The following is a 21,815-nucleotide window of genomic DNA, read 5'->3' as shown; positions in this document are numbered from 1 at the left end:
CAAGGTTATACATTCATGCAGTTTCAAAGGGAAATGCCTCAATGAACCTTGCAGATGAGACAGAATGAATTAGAGTCTAAGTCATCCATTAGAAAATACAGATTCTTGATATTTGAGTTTGATAAAAGGCTATCATACTCCATGCAGCTGTCCTTCAAAATAAGTAAAAAAATAAATAAAATAAATATGACAAAAAAAAGTTTGTCTCTTGCATTTTGGTGGAGGACGCAAGACCTTTGGAGAAGATGAGACAAAAACTCTGCACATTAAAAATGGAACAGGTTTGCTTTTACAGAATGAGATATAACTGTGAAGAAACTGACTTCAAGGTGGAGAAAGCTGTCATGAGTGTGCTTGTCCATCTACACAACATTATGGTGTTTGCCAGTCAAAAGTTTGAGGGTTTTTTTTATATTTGAAGAAGTTTTTAATGCTACAAAACAACAACAACAACAGCAACAACAAAAACTGAACAAATCAAAACACAACACAAAAAACAAAACAAAACAAAACAAAACAAAACAAAACAAAACAAAACAAAACAAAACAAAACAAAACAAAACAAAACAAAACAAAACAAAACAAAACAAAAACCCCTTTGAACCCCTAAGACTTAAAGGACTTTATTTAGGTACTTTATCCCTGTAGGGATTTTTTTTTCAGTTAGTTTATTAACATGGGAATTGCTGACACATTTCAGAAAAAAGATAATAATTTACAACACAAACACAGTCTATAAAAAAATGTTTCATGTAATCATGTTTCATTCATTATCTTGATCACCTGTGGCAGAAATTATTATTTTTGTCCAATTCTTACTCAGAACTGGCATCCTAAACCTATTGAGAATGATTTTCTCAGCTTTCCTAAGGGATCTGGTTTAGTAAATTTGTTCTTGTGCCTCAGTAGCATTTCCAAACATTAAGTGATACCAAATTTTATGTCACTCTCAATAAAATAACTAAACATTTCAAATACAGAAGCATCTACACACTTTGATGTCCCTTTTTGCTAACAACTTCAGTCTATTTATCCACTGCATCCAGTGATCTAAGACAATCCCTTGATATTTATATTCAGTAACCCTCTGAATTGGCTCTCCCTTTATAATTGTACTACACAGCATAGACTCTTCCCTGAAATCGATGCATATTTCCTGATTTTTAAAGTATTAAGAACAAGATTTGATTCTTCACACCAAAATATGAACAAATCCAATACAGGTCCATGATTATCCTCATCAGACATAGAGCAACCTTCCTGAACCTGCTGAACTCTACAACTTAAAAAAAAAATCAAACAACCACAAAATCAGGCCTCCATCTAGAGAAAATCATTTTACCAATTTTTACGCCAACAAGTATGGTTTGATATGATTAAAAGCTGCAGAAAAACCAACCAATCATTTTTTTGCATTATTTTTTTTTTTGACTCAAAATGCAGCAGTTAATATAGCATTGTCAGCTCCTTTATTGGACTGAAAAGCAAATTGGTATGGATTCAATAGGTCTTGTATGACTGAAATAATATTGCTATTAACAATTTTCTCAAAACATTTGAACACTAATGCAATGTGACAAAAACCATTTAGCTTCATGGGTTTAGAAATATTAGGAAGAGGAAGACAGATACAAAAACACTAAGTTACATCAACATCCATTTGACCAAAGCAAGACTAGAATCAGGACAGGAAGTGATGTGCGCTGAGTCATTTTAATAGGGCTGTCTTTTAACAGTGACTAAGGCATGAGAAGGATGTGATTTGGAAAAACCACCTCAGTACTTCCAAGTGACGAAGTCACAATGAAATGAAAAGATGACATAATCAAAAGATGAAATCTTAAGCACTGCAAAGCAGCTCCTAGAGTTGAGTATTTAATCTGGAAAATGCTGCCAATGCATTCAAAGCGCTTTTATGAAGGCAGGATTCCAGTCATTGTTTTAAATGTCTTGAACTGGATAAAAGGGGCTCTGTTCCGTCTCTTTAAACTCACAAAACCGCTAACACCTCCAAAGCTTACGCACACAGAAGCGCAAACCGGCCTGTATTTGTCATTTCAAAGGATTTTCTTCAGCCCCAGGCTCAGATTTCTCTACTGACTTTTGACATCCATTGTTTTTTTTTTGATTCCGTCTCACAGCATCTCAGATGCTGCTTTCTTTTTCCTCTTTACACATTTCCCAACCCCTAAAAGCATCATTAAAATTCACAGCAACGAAGTTGTGTCTCATAGGGCTAAGGAGCACATTAGTGGAATGGGAAAAGACACTTCTGGGACTCCTACAAGCACGAGTCTCTCTGAAGTCATTCTTGCTGAGGATTCGCCCCGCTATCCATTTGACAGCTTAATATTAAAAAGCTCTGCCCGCTTCCCATACGCTCAAACAATCAGAGTTATGGTGCGCTTTAAAACCTGCTGAGTCATGTTCACTTTACCTTAACAGTGAGCATAATGTGGGATTGCATTTAGCCCAGTTTGAATTACTGTCATCATGCAATGAGCAAGAGAGAGAGAGAGAGAGAGAGAGAGAGAGAGAGAGAGAGAGAGAGAGAGAGAGAGTCTGCTCTTTCCTGATCTGAACAAAACCTGTCAGCTGATTTTTGATGGAATTGAAGCTCTTTCACCACTCACAGTCATTCTGATATGCAAATGAAAATGCAGAGCAGGACGCTTTGTCAGCCATTGTTCCATTAAGAGACCTGACATCTTTCAAGACCTCAAAAGAAGCTTTTTGTGCAGTGGGAAGACCATTTGTGGGGAAGTAATTGCATCTATGACACCTTCCCCGAAATTGATGTGCCACAAAATAATGACATGCAATTTCGGTTAGTTTATTTTGTCAGTTATAACTAGTATTTGTCCCATTTTGACCTACTCCCTTGCAAGCTAATGGCATTAACTAAGTCTTTGAGCTATTTGGCCTCACCAATGACAGCGTATTGATTCACCAACACAAGTGCGCTTAGTAATCTTTGATCGTTTTCCCACGTGACCCCACAACCCGAGCGGCTAGCTCATTTGTTTTTATTATCGCCCTAGGTGGAGAGGTTATGATTTCAGATAAAATGATTTAAAATGTTTTTCTCCCTGACTGAACAGGTACTTTTCCCCATTTCCTTCCTTAATCAGAAAAACAAATAAGATTTTCACATGAATACCACAGTGTTATTATGGTTCATGAAAAGTAAAACGAAAACTGTTAAAAAAATATTTTTATATGTAGAAAACTGAAATAAAAACTTAACACTGTAAAAAACTGTAAAAAAAAATGTTGCTGCAATTAGTTATAAAAACTTAAAATTGGTTGAGATAATTTAAATATCCAGCTTAACTAAACTAAACTAAAAACTTTTAAGTCACTTTTTACGTTTACTTATTTTAATATTGAAATTTACATATTGATAACTAATTGCAGTAATAATTTTTTACAATATTTATATAAAATAAAAATATAATAAATTTTTGTTTTATATCATAAAAAAATTAAAAGCAGTTATTTTAGTATCCTTGAGAAACTATTATAGTTTAAATTAATTATTTAAAACTATAATTAATTACATTTTTTATATGTATATAGTTTTTTCAGTCTTATTTTTTATTTATTTTAGTATATCAAATTAAATGAAATTAAAACGATTTTTTTATTTTATTTTATTTCAGTTAATGTTCATTTTATCTCAAGTAACAAAAAAATCACAGTGAAATTACATTGAAATGGCATGAAAACAATTAGAAATAAAATACAAATAAATGAAACCGCATTCAAAACAACAATAATATCCCAGAAATACATTTGTGTAAGTAAGTATGCATTTTCAAATGCATTATGCAGATGATTGTGATTTTCCAAAGAGTCTGGCATTGAGCTGTTTTTAATTAAAATGAAAAGGAAGGAGACTAATTACAAAAACAATCCCCTTTACTGAGTTTGACTTTGATCTGCACTCCATAAATTTTCATATATATTATGACAGTTAGATTAGCATCTACATGAGCAGCCTGGAGTGAAGTATACGCAGCAGTTTGATTATTTATTAGAAAATATTGAATTTCATTCTCACCTTTTAACAGATGACCTGGAAAGTCAACCAGCTATAGGGTGATTACGGCAAACCTGCTTTACCTCCAAAATCCTATAAACCTATCAACATAATTTGATCCATGAAAACATCTTTAATCTGCTTCTCAATTCCCAAAGTATGGGCCGTGTTTTGTGGAGCACAAACTAAACCGAAAAGAGTCAGAGACAGAAAGAGGGTCACCGCCATCACGTCAGAAACAGAGATTACCACCAGCCTATTATAACCACGACACTAAAAGAAAACCTTCAAATGACCCTTTTAAAAACACTCCACAGCCTGCACACGTTCTCTCGCTCTCAACAGAACCTGTTGGTCAGATTGCACTATAAAGTATCAAAGGCCACCTTTCCGTTATCTCCTCCCTCAGCTTTTCTCAGCAGACAAAACACTAAAATCAATGAAGTTGGGTTGTTTTGGCCTGTATTGACAAAAAAGGGCTATTTTTAGAGGACACATCAAAGAATGAAAGCTTGAGAGCGTAACACTGTGTTTTCTTGTCCATCGCAAGAGCAATAGTGTAGTAAAAACTAGTCTAGATAAATTATGAGAGGCGCTTGCCATGCAAAAGATAGTTACTTCATGGCTCAAGTCCAAAACAAATAGAAAAGCCACACAATTGGAGGTATCATTTCTGTAACGCTTTCTTTGAAGGTCTAAAATGTTAACCTAGCTGAAAAATGCTTTAAACAGCCTAAGCTTGGTGAGGCTAGTCTTAAACCAGCTGTCCTGGCTGGTTTAAGAGGGTTTTTTTGGGACATCTGTCCAACTGAATAAGTTACCATCAAAATAAACCAGCTCAGGCTGGTTTAAAAATCAGGTAAAAATGGTTTAAGAATGAAGACAAAAGCGCCTACAATGTATATTTATTAAAATTAATATGATTAAAGGTATTTAATTAAAATGGATTCTTGTTTTCAAAAGTATAACTGGAAAGCAAACATGATTTTGCAACCTAACTATTATATTTGTACTTTTTCCATACAAATGATACCACGATATTGGGTTTGAAATACAATTTAAATACATAAATGACACACGTAACACTAAACATAAGAACATTTTCTTCCTCTTTCCCTTTAAAATTCCCATGTTTATTATAAACAGTCAGTGGCATTAGCTTTCAAATGGTCAAAATGTCATGTTCTGCCCATCCTATACAAGCTCACGCTGAGGCGTTCTGAGAAGAACAGCGTGACGTCCTTTAAAGATTTACATGAACAGTAGGAAGTCTGTCAACGACTCTTCATTTTCTGCTTCCACTTTAATCCTCCCTCAACAAAGAAACACAAATACAAATACAACCTAACAATGTCAAGGGGAGAGTTAGCAGTAAAGGCTATCCGTATGATTAGCGTATATTTCAATGCAGTGTGGCATTTTAAAGTATTAAAGGGGTCATATGATGCGATTTCAAGTTTTCCTTTCTCTTTGGAGTGTTACAAGCTGTTCGTGAAAAGATAAGATCCCTAAAGTTGCAAAGACTAAAGTCTCAAACCCAAAGAGATAATCTTTATAAAAATTAAGACTCATCCACGCCCTCCTAAAATGGCTCGTTCTAACACACCCCCACGTCTATGTCACTATGTGGGAAGATTTGCATAACACCGCCCAAATGTTCACACAAAGAAAGAAGGCGTAACTTTGATTCTCGCTGTAGTATTGTTGCTGCCGCCATGTTGTGGAGACACTGTGTGTTTCGTTGTGAAAGCGAAACTACTTTGTTTGGCCTTCCAAAAGAGGACACAACTACAAATCAGTGGTTAAGTTGTATTTACAACACTGTTCCAGAACAGTTAAAACCAAATATTCAGATGAGTTCAACCCATTTCACGGAGGAAGAGGACTGTTTCCTGGGAGAGTAGCCTACAGTGCCGGTGTTCTGACAAATAATGCTGACTCACAGCCTGTAAGTATGTTTTCATATTTACAGGATTTGCCACTGATGATTCAAACGTGAGTTTTAAGCAGTGTAGAGTAGCGCTTGTTGTTTGTCGTTTCTCTGATCATAAATGCAGAAATGGTTTTATGTTTACGTGGCACGATCCAACACAACGCAACACGTAAAAAGAGAGTATAAGTCATTATAATCAGTAATTATGTCCCCACTGGATGCAACAAATGCCTCGTTTGTAATGTTTAGTGGTTTTGTCTCATTGCAGCAATACAGTATGGTAAGGAGCGTAACATTTCCGTCACACGCTTGAGATATTCGGCCAATCACAACACATTGTATAGCTGGCTAATCAGAGTACACCTCGCTTTTCAGACCGATGAGCTTTGTAAAAATCAACGCGTTTCAGAAAGGTGGGGCATAGAGGAGCAACAATAATGTACAGTGTGGAAAATAATGTGTTTATGAACCTTAACCGCATAAACACATTTCATTACACCAAATACACAAAATAATGTTATTTTTAGCAACATCATATGACCCCTTTAAATCAACCAACTTTACAAAATTTGTTCAGTAGCGTTTTCAAAAGTCCAATTTCAAGCTATATAAATTAGAATGTATTCTGTTTTTTAGTTGTTTTAGTATACGTTCACAGTTTCCTATCCTATGCTATCCTGAGATCTTTCATTCATTTGAGCTGAATTGTTTTTGAAAAGATATGCCTTTTATTTAATTATATAAATTGTATAATTTGAAAGTTATAGTCCATATTTGAAAAAACCAAACAGATCATCCCCTTGAATATTTTAAATATACAGTAATTAAAAGTACAGCATGTAAAAGTTTCTGCTGTAACTTAAATTTTTATTCAAAGTTGCTTCTCCAACATTTGATTTCTTCAGGCATTTAAACAGGACACTGAACAACAAAAAAGGATGGAAATCCTATTTAAATATAGTAATTTTACACAAATGATACAAAAACACTAAATAAAAGAAAAAAATCTTCATCTTTCCCTTTAAAACTCCAAGTAAGAGAAAAATGAGCCGTTCCTTTAGCTCAAAATATACTGAACTTGGCACAAATAGAGCCAGTGCAATTCACAGGCCAATCACGGAGCAATTTACTCATATGATCATTGGTGAAAGCAGAAGGAATTTCATTTGACAATGTTCAGGATTGAGAATGCTGCATTTTGAACTAAACTGATTCTGCTTGCATACAAGGTTTTTGTGCATAAACCTGTAAGCTCTGAACGGATGAGACACAATAAAGCAGGGATAAATGAAGGACAACACTTCAAGCAGGCAGAATAAAAACATATTTTTGTGCATTCTTTAAAGATTCTTAGAAGTTAGTAATGTCTGAGTTCATGCATAAAAAAAAACTTAATTTGCCTACATTCAAGTGATTTTGCACAAATACATCTGATTGGATAAGACATGATCAAATATATAACCTTAAATTTGCTAAAACTGGCTGATTGAGTCTGATTAGGCTACAGCTCTACATGATGCATCATTTATCAGTATGTTTGTCAGACTATAACACATCTCACACTGTCACCATAGAGATACAGCAAATCTTTAGTGCCATCTACAAAAACAGGTTTTACGTCTTAGTGAAATATCACAGCAGCATGCTGTGAGAATAGCTGTTCCTGTGTCCATCTGTGTGGGGAATATAAATCCTCTTTCGTAAATGGCCTTTGCTTCTATTTCCTCCCCAACACTCTCTCATTTCATGCGTGCGACTTGCACACGTACAGTGACGGCTCCCATGTGTCTCAATTTCCCTTTTACATCTATACTAATGTTTTCAGCCATGCACCCCCTGTCTACACAAGAATGGCTAATGTTTGCATGGTTTTCCTCTCTGCGGTCCGTCCCTGATGCTGGTCGATCTGCAGTAGAGGTATCTGAGACCCATTATTCCACAAGAATGAGCTTCACGACTTCCAACCTACAATCTCCATGTTTTCTGCTCTAGAATAGATGACAGATGAACTGCTGTACATAGCAACACGAGATGTGAGAGAATGGGCTTCTTGTCATGTACACAAATACAGTATTTGTGTAAATGTATGTGTGTGAGGCAGGTCTCAAAAATAAGTTTTTTTTTGTTTTTTTGCTGGCCTGGACCCAGATTTTTACCTGCCCACTACAAAAAAATTTGATTTTATTTTTAGCATGTGTGGCCAGGAAAATACATATAATTTAATTTTGTTTCATTGACCACATGATAAGAGAAAGGTGTTGTATTGCCTAAAGTGATTATTAAAGACCTGACTGTACATTATGCCTTAATTGCTTCCAAAATAAATAAATAAATATTTTCAGTAAAAATCAATATTTTTTTATTCACTTTAAAGAATGGATTATTTTATTATTCGTTCATTAATTTATGCTGTTACAAGCTGGGAATACAAACCACCTGATTTTTCATTATGGTTTATTAAATTACAAATAAACAAATAAACAAACCAGAAAACATTACATCAAATTATAATAATAACTAAAGGCAATATTATTAGTTCATTATATTATACAGCTAATGTTGCCTAAAGGGAATACAGTCCAGCTGACTGTACATTATCTTATTATACAACAGCTTTACAAATAAATTAATAAATATTATTTTGATTTGTGAATATTTCTATTTACAACAACAGAGTTATTTTTATTTAAAATAAATGAATAACTGATTAAAAAAAATATTAGTTTATTATTTTCTACATGCCAAGAAAAATATTCCATTACAATGCAGAAAACAATCAGTTATATAAATAATACATAATACCACAATAATAATAATAAAAAAAAATAATAGTTTGAAATATAAAGAGAATTTAATAATGATTTATAATTTTATTTCTTTATTTATTGTAAGTAGCCATGTAATAAGCGGAATAATGCACTGGTTCAAAAGTCTCTCACAATGGCCCCAGGCCAGCGAGCCTTGCTTCCTGTTGAAGACTCACTTGACTTCCCCTCAGACAATCTTTATTCTCTCCTTTGAGACACTAGGAGGCCGAGGGAAAAGCTAAAGAACAAAACAAAACAAGAGAGAGAGAGAGAGAAATAGTGAATAAGAGCAAAAAGGAGACAAGTGAGTCCTTTCATCTACCTGCATTGAAAAAACCACACACTAAATAGATTCTGTCCTTCAGAGGTCTTTATGGTAATAACTGAAATCTGACAGCAAAGCTATAAATGCCCGCTTTAACCACAGTAATCACAATAAATATTCACATTGACCGATCTGTAAAAACACCCCACCGACAACTATTCTACATCACCCCACTGAGAGGCTTACGGTAATTTATCTCATGGGATCGTAACACCGTTTCAGTCTGGAAGACAGTCCAGATCTATCACATGGTAAACACAAAGCAAAACGGCACATTACAGTATGTTATAAACGGTGACCTACCTTCATAACTAACAGAGACAATCACTACTGTTGTGCAGAGGACAGCATGTGAACAACAATTTTGAGAGTTATATAATGTTGTATTATTTCCTGTCGGGAAGGCAATGACATTATCCACAATAGTTCCAAAATCGTTCACTTGAAGACTGGATAAAGGAAAAAGAAAGTAATATTATTTTCACTTGAAAAAGTGAGCGGCATTAGCTTTCAAATGGTCAAAATGTCAAGCTTTGCCCATATAAGCTCTCAGTTAAACAAGCTCACGCTGAGGCCTTCTGAGAAGAACAGTGTGACGTCCTTTAAAGATTCACATGAACAGAAGGAAATTTGCTGTTTTCCCTATCTGCAGATTTAATCCTCCCTCAACAAAGAAACACAAATACAACGAACAATGTCAGCAGTAAAGGCTAACAGTGTAGCATTAGCATTCATTTCAATACAGTGAGATGTACCGTAACTAATTTAAAGTGCATTTGAACAGTACATGCAGCATTACATGACTGAGCTGTATAAATTTTTATAGGTCTTTTCAGGTGTTAGCAAGACTCCTTTTAAGTGCTCTTTGAAGTTCTTGTCAAAAATCAAAATGCCGTCATGATTACCCTCTCGAAATGCAGCTCCTTCCCTGGTCTGATGACTAACTTTAATATTTGGCCTTGATATCTACCCCTACAGCAATATCAAGGGAGCAGAATAGTAATGGGCCGTAAAGTCATCCCATTCTGCCGCTATTACCAAGAATGAGAGTCTGAGGTTCTAAATCACTCAGGGCCACAGCGGCCGTCCATTAAACAGCCTTTAATGAATTACCCCTAACCTCTGGGAAGACACTGCCTTCAATGACATCTCTCACACAAAGTGTGCTTTTCAATGGACACAAAAATCATATCCAGTAAAGCAGCAGGAGCCTTGACCGTCTGAGCAGAAGGGTCTCTACAGCATCGCTTTGCGCTGGATGTGTCGTAATCTGGGGTTAGCAGGGCTTCTGTTGCAAGTGCCATCATCTGTAGAGGTGCAGCTGAAGAGGAGGGAAGCAATATACTGGCTTGCACTAGAAAAGCTGAATCAAAAGGTTTGAATGAGCACCACTATGAGGTTCTAACCCCAAAGTCCACTAGACAACAACACAACACTAAAGCTAAAAGCTCTAAATGAATGACTCAGTCACGGCAGAATCGCTTCCATTGCATAAGGAAAACACATTGGTTTTCTTAAGAAACATTTACTTAAATGAAATCTCTATTTTCTTTTAAAATCTTGCTTTCAAAACGCGAACTAGTTAAGAATTTCATTAAACTGTTTAGTTTTTAGTAACTAGTTCAACAACCTTTTCAAATTAATTAATTAATACAGGACCATTTACATCAATAAAGATAACTACAATTACCCAAACCAATAAAACAAAGCATTCAGTTTATTATACACGCACACTGAAGTTTTGTCGTCTGCAGCTTTAAATGCTCGAGGATGGATTCTGATTGGCTGTGAATGTTCAGCTAGAAAAAAGAAATTTGAAAGGGAATCTAATGATATTATGTTCCTTATAGTTATGGTGTGGACTTCCCTATTTTCCCAAAATTGCACAAATTCGACAAAACTTTCAATAGCTTTACATGATGAGGTGAAAAAACCTCTCAGAAACCAGCACAAACAAGCAATGCCAAAGAGCGTTAGCATTAGCAGCAAAGGCTAACATTAGCCTGATTAGCACACAGTAGCAGTACGGTGTTGGGGACTGATTAAAACTAGTGACTTCATTTTTTCAGTACACTTTTTTTCTAACAACAAGCTACTTTTTCCATTAGGTAGTGGTATAGCAACCAAAAGCTATACATTAGAACACTACAAGTCAATGTTAATCACTAAACACAACAACTTAGAACAGACTTCATTAAAGCACTAAATACAAACTAAAGCAGTTATGAATTCTAATTAGTTATTATTTACACGTCCCCATAAGCTAAAACACAAATTGAATTAATCAAATCACAAAGGCTTGTGTATTTCCCTAGCCACAAAGCTCATAGAAGATGCAACAAAATGAAATTTAGTACTTAGTCTTAATAGACAGCAAACTTTCCAAACACTAAGTTTACAAAGTCTTTACAGAAAATCCATTAAATTGAGAATCTTATGCAGTTCTTTTGCAAGAACAAAAACACAATCAGTGTAAAAGAATTGTCACAAATGTCTACAATTAGAGCAAAACAGCAAAAACATACTGAGGTAAATATTACTATTCAATATTTACACATCATACATGCATTACATGACTTGCTGTGATGGTATGGTCAACTGCTAAATTAATTTATCTGTCTTTTTAAGGACTGAGCATTGAGGTCAACAGCCTTTTAATTCTACATTCAAAACCAAATGTAACACTGTATGCTCTCAGTTTTCAGTTTGAGTAGGTCAACACTTTCAGAGAAAACAGCAGTCATGCCCTTAGTGTGGCTGAACATTTCGTGGCTTGTTATCTCAAATAACTGTAATACAAGCACACAAGCCTTGAGTTGTGATGCCCTCCTTGGCAGCTCATCGTGATTACCTCACCCTGGCATTTTTTTCCGTTATGCATTCATTAATATATTCCCAAAGGTTTTATAAACACATACTCTGGAACTCTTCTCAACATACACACATCTGCCATGTCTTGTGTGTGTGTGTATGAGTGCTGTTTATAAGAGTGTCATCTAGATGCTGGTGGTAAGTTGCTTAAGGTTAAGTGTGTTGCAGGTCTTTTTCCCAGAAGAAGCACTGGATGGAATAACTCCAGTCTAAACGTGGAATACTCTTACGCTGAACTTAACTGTACGTCAGCTATTGTGAGAAGTTAAACTCACACTTCTTCACTTGTTATCTGGAAACATTCACTTATGTGTAAGTAAATACTTCTGTGGTTATGAAGAATCCACAAAATACTGGGAATATTTAAGACTGACTGAGAGACGAAAGGTGAGAGAAGAGTCAAATTTTTATAGTAAGTATTTAGGAAGTAGGAATGCAAATATATATATATATATAAAACAATTATTCCTTTTTTTTTATTTCGCAAGGACACATAAAATTTATTAAAAGTGACAGTCGAACCTTTTACATTGTTACAAAAGATTTCTATTTCAAATGTGGTTCTTTTAAACTTTCTATTCATCTAATAATCCTGAAATTTTTTTATCATGGTTTCCACAAAAATATTAAGCACGCAGTACAACTGTTTTCCAACACTGATTATAATAAGAAATTATTATGATGATAAATGTTTCTTGTCATTACAGAAATAAATCACATTTTAAAACAAGGAAAACAGTTTCAATATATAATAGACATATGTTTGCAGCATCATCATTGCAATACTTCTTAAAAATAATAAACAGTATTAACTGGTTATTAATGTTAATGATAAAGTTGTTAAATAAAGCTCATTCCTGTAGCTTATAAATGCGTTTTTCCAGAGTGAACGACTAATAGTGGATTTTCAAAAACTAATTATCTGCTAAAATGAAAAGAAACAGTTTGTTTTGATACATTTCTATTACATTTACTATTACATATGAAAAATAGGACCTACCCACAAACTGGTCTCCATTGTACTAGATATTTCTAAAACCCCAAAGGCAGAATTATTCAAACTCATACAGGAAATTACAAAAGTGATTACTGGTGTGTCATCTCTCAGAATATGTTTCTCTTGTTATCACACTCAAAACTCAAGGGAGTCTGGGCAAGAGTTGAGTGTAATGAGATGAAACAAGACTAATAAACACAGCATCAAGAGATGCGACAAATATGCATGCTATATAATTTTTGTGTTCATTATTTGTTCTTTTTCATAATGCATATGGGGCTATCATGCAGCTTCTAGAAACTTCACTTTGAAAATGCCCTGTAAGTGTAAGCAAAAGAGAAGGATGGAATGAGACTCTGTTTGAAACTTAGAAAATAATAACAGAATTTTTATTTTTGCGTGAACTATCCCTTAAAATCTCTGACTAAAGTTATCATGTAATCATAATTAGTGAGAAAACTGAAATTACATGTCCAGTGAGTGTCGTTAAAAGGTTAATACTATATCGTGTATTTGAAAATACTGTTCCACCTACACAAAACCCTACCATAAACTTAATCGATAGTGTTAAAAAAAGCAAGCATAAAGATAATAGATAAAAATGCATTTAATGAAGCAACTGTGCCATTATAGTTTGCTTCCACTAAAATGTATTTGAAAGTATTTGAGTATTTTATTATATCTTCTGTTTCACAGGACTCATACCTGAGTGCAACACCAGGTGAGGCTCTAAGCAAGTTTACCATGTCAGAAAAGCAATACATATGGAGCAGGTTATGTGATGCAAATATCAAAATGTATTATTTACAAATGTACTACGGTAAAAATGTTTTGAGTTCATAAAGTATTTTGCAATGAAATGTACAAAAATAAGTATTGATTAAACTGAAACGCTGTCCCTGTAATCATAATTAGTGTGAAAAATGAAAGTACAACTGCAGTGAATCATATAGGTACATTTGCTGAGTTTAGACATATTTTTTTTTTTAAGTAAGCCTATTAAAAGCATTTTGAATCTAAACTTCTCATACAGGCCCATGATTTCTACAGACCAGTTAAAGGCTTTTTACAAATAAATATGTTTCATTCACAGTATGCCGACATCTTCAAAACCCCTACACCACTCAGCTTATTAAAGCTGTTTGTTTTAAAGTCAAGGTCAAAGGTCATAGTCCAGAGTCATCACAATCAGATTTAAAATCCTCCTTTCACTGAAACAGCAGGTCGCTCACACAATAAAGCTAAACTTTTCAGTCATGTATCTGTCATTTCAGTCCCACCGCAACAACAACCCCGTGCCCTCTGCAGGATTTAACAGGAGGAGGGGCGCTTGCTTTTTTACGACGAGCCCCGGCCTCCGCAGAAGGCTTGCTGGAGATTATTCTCGTTGACAGCTCGCATTAGCAGATCAAAGGCAAACAGTTGGGCTACATTACCATTCCTTCTAATGTCTTCAGTCAGAGCAGTCATTTGGCACACCTTTAACATTTAATGCACGTAGGAGGCGGCCCACTTTCACCCACTCGGAGCTACAACCCTTCATAACCACTCAAGACAAGCTTTTAGATGACCAAAGTTTGATTCAGTTTCAAAGAAAAAGGCAAAGTTGATCCTTAAAGGTGAAGTGTGTAGTTTCTTCAAACCATTTGTTTGAATGGAAGACAATGGAAGACAATGCTTGAAACTTGATCTTTCTGCAAGATTTTAGTGATCTTGGTCATGCAGTAATTACACACTTCACATTTAATATCAGAAAAGCATTCTATGTTCCTTTAACTAATTTAAAAAGGAAGAAAAAACTGTCTAGCACTGAAGTGAAGATGGATTGCACAGTGCAGTATATCTAGCACACAGTACACAGACCTCAAAACAGTTTTTCTTGTTTGTTTCTTTTCTTTTGTTTAATCTGAGAGCCATCTTCTCAACGGACCATTCCTGGAGGAAATAGTGTTTTTATTTTATGAGACAAAATGAACAATTCAAAAGCAAATGCTACTGAGAGGCTAAAATACAATGATGTCAATGCAAGCCCTTTTTAAATTTAGGCCTGACAAACTGCATTAACTGTAACATCAGTGGGAGTTTGCTAGAGATTTGAGCTGTCAGGGGTAATGAATGTCTCCTATCTAGGACAGGCCATGTAAATAGAGCACAGAGGATGGTGCAGACTGGGAAACGTTCCTCTGGGATGTCCGTGTGTGTGTGTGTTTGGTGTTTGAGTGGATGGAAAGACTTGTGGCCTACAGGCGCGCGACTCACCCAAGTTCCATTTAAGCCCAGAGGTGGTGGTTAGACAAGGGCTCCCCACAGGAACCAGACTACACCATTTCCCTTCCAAGCCAGTGTTCACGTTCAGATGGTGCTGTCTGCCCTGTAAGTGTGAGCAAAAGAGCAGCAGAAGGTCATAGAATGGAACTCTGTTTGAAAATCTAGCACTGGTGAAAAAATAAGAGATTTTATTTTTTTGTGAACTATCCCTTTAAATCTCTGTCTGAAGTTATCGTATGACTTCAGAATATTTGAAATACTGTAGTTTTAGAATGGTTTATAAATGTAATATTTATGGACAACACTTCATAATATCTTTCATTAATAAATCATTAACAAACATTATATAATGCTTAATGATCATTAGTTAATATATATTCAAAGAGTGAGATAATGTGTTTGTTAATGTTTGCTAATAAACTTATTAAACATTTTATAACACATTACAATCTGTTATGTCTTTAGCAAGCATTTAGCTAAACTTAACCAGCCACCCTTTTTTACACAAACCTTGTTACATTAGCTAAAAGTCCAATGGCCATAAAGATACTAAATGATTAGTAATCATTTATAAACAGTTAAAAAAGAAGAATAGTTTCTACTTTAGATTGGCTACAGCAAAAAAATGATCAAATGATTAATAAATGATTAGTAAAGATGTGTGATTAGGGTAAATTCAAGTCTTTCGGGACACTTTTTGTCAGAGATGACTGCTCATAAAAGTATTAATGATTAGTAAATATTTATAAACATTTGCAAATGATGAACAGTTTCCACTTTAGATTGGGTCCTGCAAAAACATAAACAAATAATTAATAGATTATTTGTTAAGATGTGTAAATAGAGGTCTACGCAACAAACAAAGACCAACAAATGAAGATAATTTGAACTGAAAGTTTACTGACATTTGTAAGCTTTTCAATTTACATTAAATAATCATATGTTTATCATTAGGTAATGTTTAGTAAGTTCATTAGTAAACATTAACAAGAACATTATCTCATATATCTAGCTTTGTGAATATATATTAACTAATGATCTGTTATGCATTATAGAATTTTTTGTTAATGATTTATAAATGAAAGTTATTATAAAGTGTTACCTTGTTTTAAATCTTTCTCACCCACAGAGGCACTGGCAACCTACTATTTGTAATGCTGTTCTCAGTTCTCGTCACAAACAACAATCCAATTCAATATTGTGTTAATTATAATTATCACATTTCTAAAGTGGTATATTGAGTTCTACATAGACACACATTTACTTAAAAGTATGATGAACGACAAAGCTTGCAAAATTAATGATATTCTTGGCTGGATGTTCCAAGAATTATTATTTAGGTAATAATTACCACCTATTACACTGAGAAAGTTACATGCTATTTATAACCGTTTAATTTTAATCTAAATGTGCATTGTGAAAACTTCAAAGTTTGACTATTCAAAACTAATTCTGATCTGTCTCTGAAAAGTCAGGAATAGCAGTAAATAAGTGCTGCACAGACAGAAAACTGAGTTTTATAATTCTGCTTTATGAGGGGCTGAATCAGTCAAGGATATCTTCATATAGACTGAGATGCATTCTTTCAAATTTCTGGCCCATTACACGAGATTCTCACAATCATCTCAATGTCCTATTCTCATTGAGCCTCAGAGGTTGTTTAAACATTCTCACACAGAATGCAAAGTAATGCAGCCAGAGTAATTTTGTAAAGTTTCCTTATTAGTTGTTTGACAAGATTACAACATCTTACTACTGTATTCTCTGTACATGTCTGTTTTTTATGTACTATATGGTGTTATTGTACAAATATGAGCTGGTCTGATCTTTAAAACATCATAAAATATACACATGCATCTTTCACATGCCTTCGTTTGCTTTGTATAGTAGTGTTGAATGAAAATGTTAACAGCAATATTTTTGCATTTTTGCATTAAGAGCTGTGACCTTTCAAAAGTGCACAAACAGAAAAACAATGCAGAAGAGGTAGTAAAGTGTCTCTGCAGTTGTTAATTGCTTAATATCACTATTGATCATTAAGTGCTGCAATCAGGATGCACAAGTGCACACACTGATTAGTACATGCTAATGAGAGAGAGAGAAGTGTTTACTTCTTGGAGGAGGACAGCCAGAGAACGGTCTTGTATAACCACCACAGGCAGATCGGTCATCTTCTGGGCATGAAACAAGGTCTCCACCGTGGCCATGATCTGGTCAAAGCGGCCTCCAAGTCCACCCAGGGTTACAATGGTGTCTATCTGCAAAAAGACGGTAGATGAGTAAACAAATAAATCAATTAACCACCGAATAAACAAAAATATCAGATGAATTAGTGATTGTGAGTGATGTTGCACAAACAAATTAATGTACAAACAACTACTCAAACGGATAAATGAACAGATGAATGAGCAAACAAATGAGTGATTGTGTGAGCAAAAAAAAAGTAGATTGAGGTGATTTTATACAACTCCAGGATAAATGTTCTAAAATTGACAAACAATTGAATAAACAAACAAATGAACGAATGAATGAACGAACGAATAGTCAAACAAATTGTGGGTTCAAGTAGTGGATCGAGTTTATTTATGCAACTCCAGAATAAATATTTTAAAAGTGCTGTTGCTTCAACAAACGAATACATAAATAAACCAATGAACGAACAGACAAACAAATAAGTGACTGTGGGACGTAGGATCTGCAAGCTGATGATAAATGATCTGAAAGTGCTTTTGCAAACTTGCAGCATAGCTTTTTCCTTCCCACTGCAGGCAAAAATTATGTCCGTCTTCACTAAACAACAGAGTCATACATTATGGAAAGTATTCTGAGGGAACAATGCGGACCGGAAAACGTTGACTTGGCAGAATGTCTTTGATATTTGCTCCTGGGACCATTTGTCTGTATACTGCAATGTACCCATCACCCTGTGAGATCCAACAACTCTACGTGACAAAAAACTCTTTAAAATGCACAGAGGGTAATCAACACTTCACTGCCAGCCCCCACTGGCTCATTTAAATAGCGGGACTTATGAGACATCTGACACATAAATTGTTCATGTAACAGTGCCTCTGTAATTATGTGGACTGATTGCAAAACTTTTCTTAAAAGTGAAACAGAAATGATGATATGTTCGCAACTTGTTCTTGGAGCCTGAGGTCAAAGGAAGTCTTCATCTGCAAAGTCTAATACATCAGTTCAAACATTTTCAGCAAAAACTTGCAGGCTGAAACCAACAAACTGGAGTCGATGCTTTAAAACAAGCAGACAAATCAATATTTTAATAGTTGTATTCATGTTTTAGACATCCAGAGACTGACAGAGAGTCAAATTACCTCACTTGTTACCTTATTCAGATTATTCACTTTTAGAAGTGTTACTTGTCTTTTGTGAGTGCTTGAAAACACAAAAGGTAGCGCTGAGATACAGAGGTGAATATAAACACAAAAGGAAGAAGGAAGAAGGCTGTACTATGCATATAGAATGAGCCTGAGGCTTGTATATTGGTAAAACTCTGGAGTGTCTGTGATGGTGATGGGCATCTCTGTGAGGACCGACAGACAGTCTGACAAGCCTGGAGCTCAGGCTGGGGTTTGGAAAAGGAGCAGGCAGGCACACACATACAATATCCATACAAAACCTCTCTGACAGCTCCTGTAGGATGTGAATTCACACTGAAGCTGAGGTGTGAACTCACCTTTTTTGTTTGACAGGTATATATAAAAATAAATAAAAAACCGAGTGAAAATGAAAACGCTATCCTTCCGACTCAGTTTTCACAATGAACTTGAGATCCACTTTTTTTTACTATTGTAATGTACTCATCACAGTCCTTAGGTTTTGTGTTTTAATACACATATTCCTGCTTTCCAGTGTGACAGAGTAACGCACTTTGATATGGAGTCACAATGGCCCTGTTTAAACCTGCTTATAACATGCATTTCAAATAAGTTTTCAGTGACCACTTGAGATTGGACTACATACATCATTTACTACTTTAGTCTCTTACTGCATGTTGATAAAGCACATAAAGTAAAATAAATTAGCAAACAAAATTACTTTTGAAAAGCACACTGAATTTTTTTTCGGCACAACCCAGAAGTGTGCTTAACTGTACTGAATATGCACTTGTAGAGTACTTCAGATCTTGAAAGTAGATTTTTACAAATCTGTCCTTGCAGATAATATAAAATTAATGAAATAAAAAGGTCCCTTAACAGAAAGACAACACTATTTTGTGGCTGTTTCTTAACAAACTTAGAAAAAGTGCGTTTTGTCAAATTAAAACTTTTTAAGCACATTATAAATAATTGTTTTAATAATCTTTTGAGAACAGAAGTAGACTGATGTGTTGACTAAGGCCCCGTTTACACTAGGGTGTTTTCGTTTTAAAACAGCGTTATAGAATGAAAACGATCCTCGTCTACACTGGCGTTTCCGCTGCATTTCAGAAACGATCTCCGATCAACCTAAAACGCATGTCACGTGACCATTCATCCTGGTACAGCCATAGATATGAATAGGTAGTTTCCCGTTTATTTAGATCGCGGACGTGTCTACGTGCTTAGAATGGGGAATCTTCCTATACATCTATGGGTACAGCAATGCGCATGATGTTACTGTTTACACAGTCATCAAGGATACGCAGAGCGAATGTGGTCAGCCACGCCATCGTTTTCAAAAGTCTCCGTTTTGGTCCGTTTACACTGAAACGCAACCCCGGAGTTTTCAAACTAAAACGGGGTCTGAAGTGTTTTAAAAATTCTCAGTTTTCGAGGCTCAAAAAAACCAGAGTAGTGTAAACGATAGGTGTAACCATAGCAAAAGTTATGCATTTTAAAACGAAAACGCAGTAGTGTAAACGGGGCCTAACATACTTAAGCACATGTAGAGTGCTTAATTAGAATTCTAACTGCAGTGTGTTGATTGATATTACAAGTTAATATATTTGAAATGTACTAAATGGAAATTCATATGAAATTACAAAAAAAGATGAACTTAAGTCATTATTAAGGTGGGTCAAAAAAAATCACTGTAAAGTTCAACTAACTGCATTTAATATAATTTTACAATAATGCATTTTCATTCAAATACAATTAAAATGCAATTTAAGTGTCTGAGACAATTACATTCAGGTCACTCTTAAGCAAATTCTATTAAAGTACAGTATATATATTTTAGACGTTATTTTCTTGTATAGCTATTTTTTAGCACAATGGTTGACTGCCAAGTAAGTTGCAATATGTTAGAGGATTTTTATGCTACAAATGTGAAGTGGTCATACAGTTTATGTTACTGACTGCCACAGAATGTGGTTTTAGTAATCCAGTCACAAAACACTGACCACCTGTGGTCTGATCACCTGAGATGGATATTAATACTGGGTGCAAATGAGGTCAAAAAGTTAGGGAACGGGTCTGAAGCGTAAAAATAGGAACAGATGCAGCTGAGGAGAGATGGAGTCTGACCTGCAATTTCTGTGCTTTGATCTCCTCCACCATAACGGCCAAGCACTTAGTGAAGTCTGTCAGATCCTGGTCCGACGTTTCCATCATTTTGCAGTTCTGGAGAAAAGTAAGTCAAATTTTAAGACAATATGTCAGTAGTTAATAAATACATAGATTTTTAATTCAATATCAAAATTTTGGGTTTAGGTTTTTATGGATGTACACTATTGTTCAAAAGTTTTGGGTCAGTAAGATTTTTTTTTTTTTTAAGGAATTAATACTTTTATTCAGCAAGGACGAATTAAACTGTTCAAAGGGGACATTATAATCAAGTTACAAAAGATTTATAAGTCAAATAAATGCTTTTTTTTTTCATTTTTTAATCATCAATGAATTATGGTTTCCACAAAAATATTAGGAATTGTGTATACAGGGTAAATTCAGGTTAAGCAGAACATTTTTTTCCAGTCATCTCAATGCCGAAGGCGTCCCAATTTACCTGAATTCATCCTTATTAAAATACAAATATTAAGAACGATTACCACTGATGATAAAAAGAAATATTGGCTTCTAAAAGCTTTGCCATCACAGGAATAAATGACAAATTATAATTTTATATTTCAATATATATTAAAACAGTTTTTAAATCATAATAATATTTCAGAATATTATTTTAAGTGCATTTTAATTACATAAATGTAGTGTTGGGGAGCATTAAATCATTAAAAAAATTAAAATCTCATCTCATCTCATTGATGACCACTTCAAGTATTCAAATATTTCAGAATTTGATGCAACTGACAAAAACATAAAAAATATTTATAAAAAAAATGGTTAAAAAAAAAAAAAAACAACCTCCTCTAAAACAAAAAAAATTTAAGAAAAGAAACTTTAAAGTTGATACACTAGTAGAGACTGCCTTCTTCAAACAAGCACCTCCTGTCGCTTTATGTATGATCACACTTTGGGTTTTGTAAATGGGATCTCTTGTTGTGAGAATTCTTTGAGTGTCAGGAAGGGCAGAGGTGAACATCAGTCTCAGTTCCCTCCAACGGCTGCATATACGGCCGTTGTAAGTGACTTCTCAATCGCAGCAGGTATCACAAAATCCCACACCCAAACGTC

At 34.7% G+C, this 21,815-nt stretch overlaps 1 protein-coding gene across 1 annotated transcript in view; it reads right to left on the bottom strand.

Moving 5' to 3' along the window:
• The window catches only part of LOC109113599 (thiamin pyrophosphokinase 1-like), a 54,350-nt gene that overhangs the window by 5,636 nt on the left and 26,899 nt on the right, over positions 1 to 21,815 (bottom strand). Inside the window, exons 7-9 of the mRNA XM_042714264.1 lie at positions 20,712 to 20,807; positions 17,355 to 17,501; positions 15,235 to 15,346 (exon numbers count right to left, since the gene is read on the bottom strand). Coding sequence (XP_042570198.1) covers positions 15,235 to 15,346; positions 17,355 to 17,501; positions 20,712 to 20,807 — 355 coding nt within the window. The remainder of the gene's footprint in view (positions 1 to 15,234; positions 15,347 to 17,354; positions 17,502 to 20,711; positions 20,808 to 21,815) is intronic.

Source organism: Cyprinus carpio, chromosome A24 (assembly GCF_018340385.1).
Source record: "Cyprinus carpio isolate SPL01 chromosome A24, ASM1834038v1, whole genome shotgun sequence".
Lineage (NCBI taxonomy): Eukaryota > Metazoa > Chordata > Actinopteri > Cypriniformes > Cyprinidae > Cyprinus > Cyprinus carpio.
This window is presented reverse-complemented; position numbering and strand designations above follow the sequence as displayed.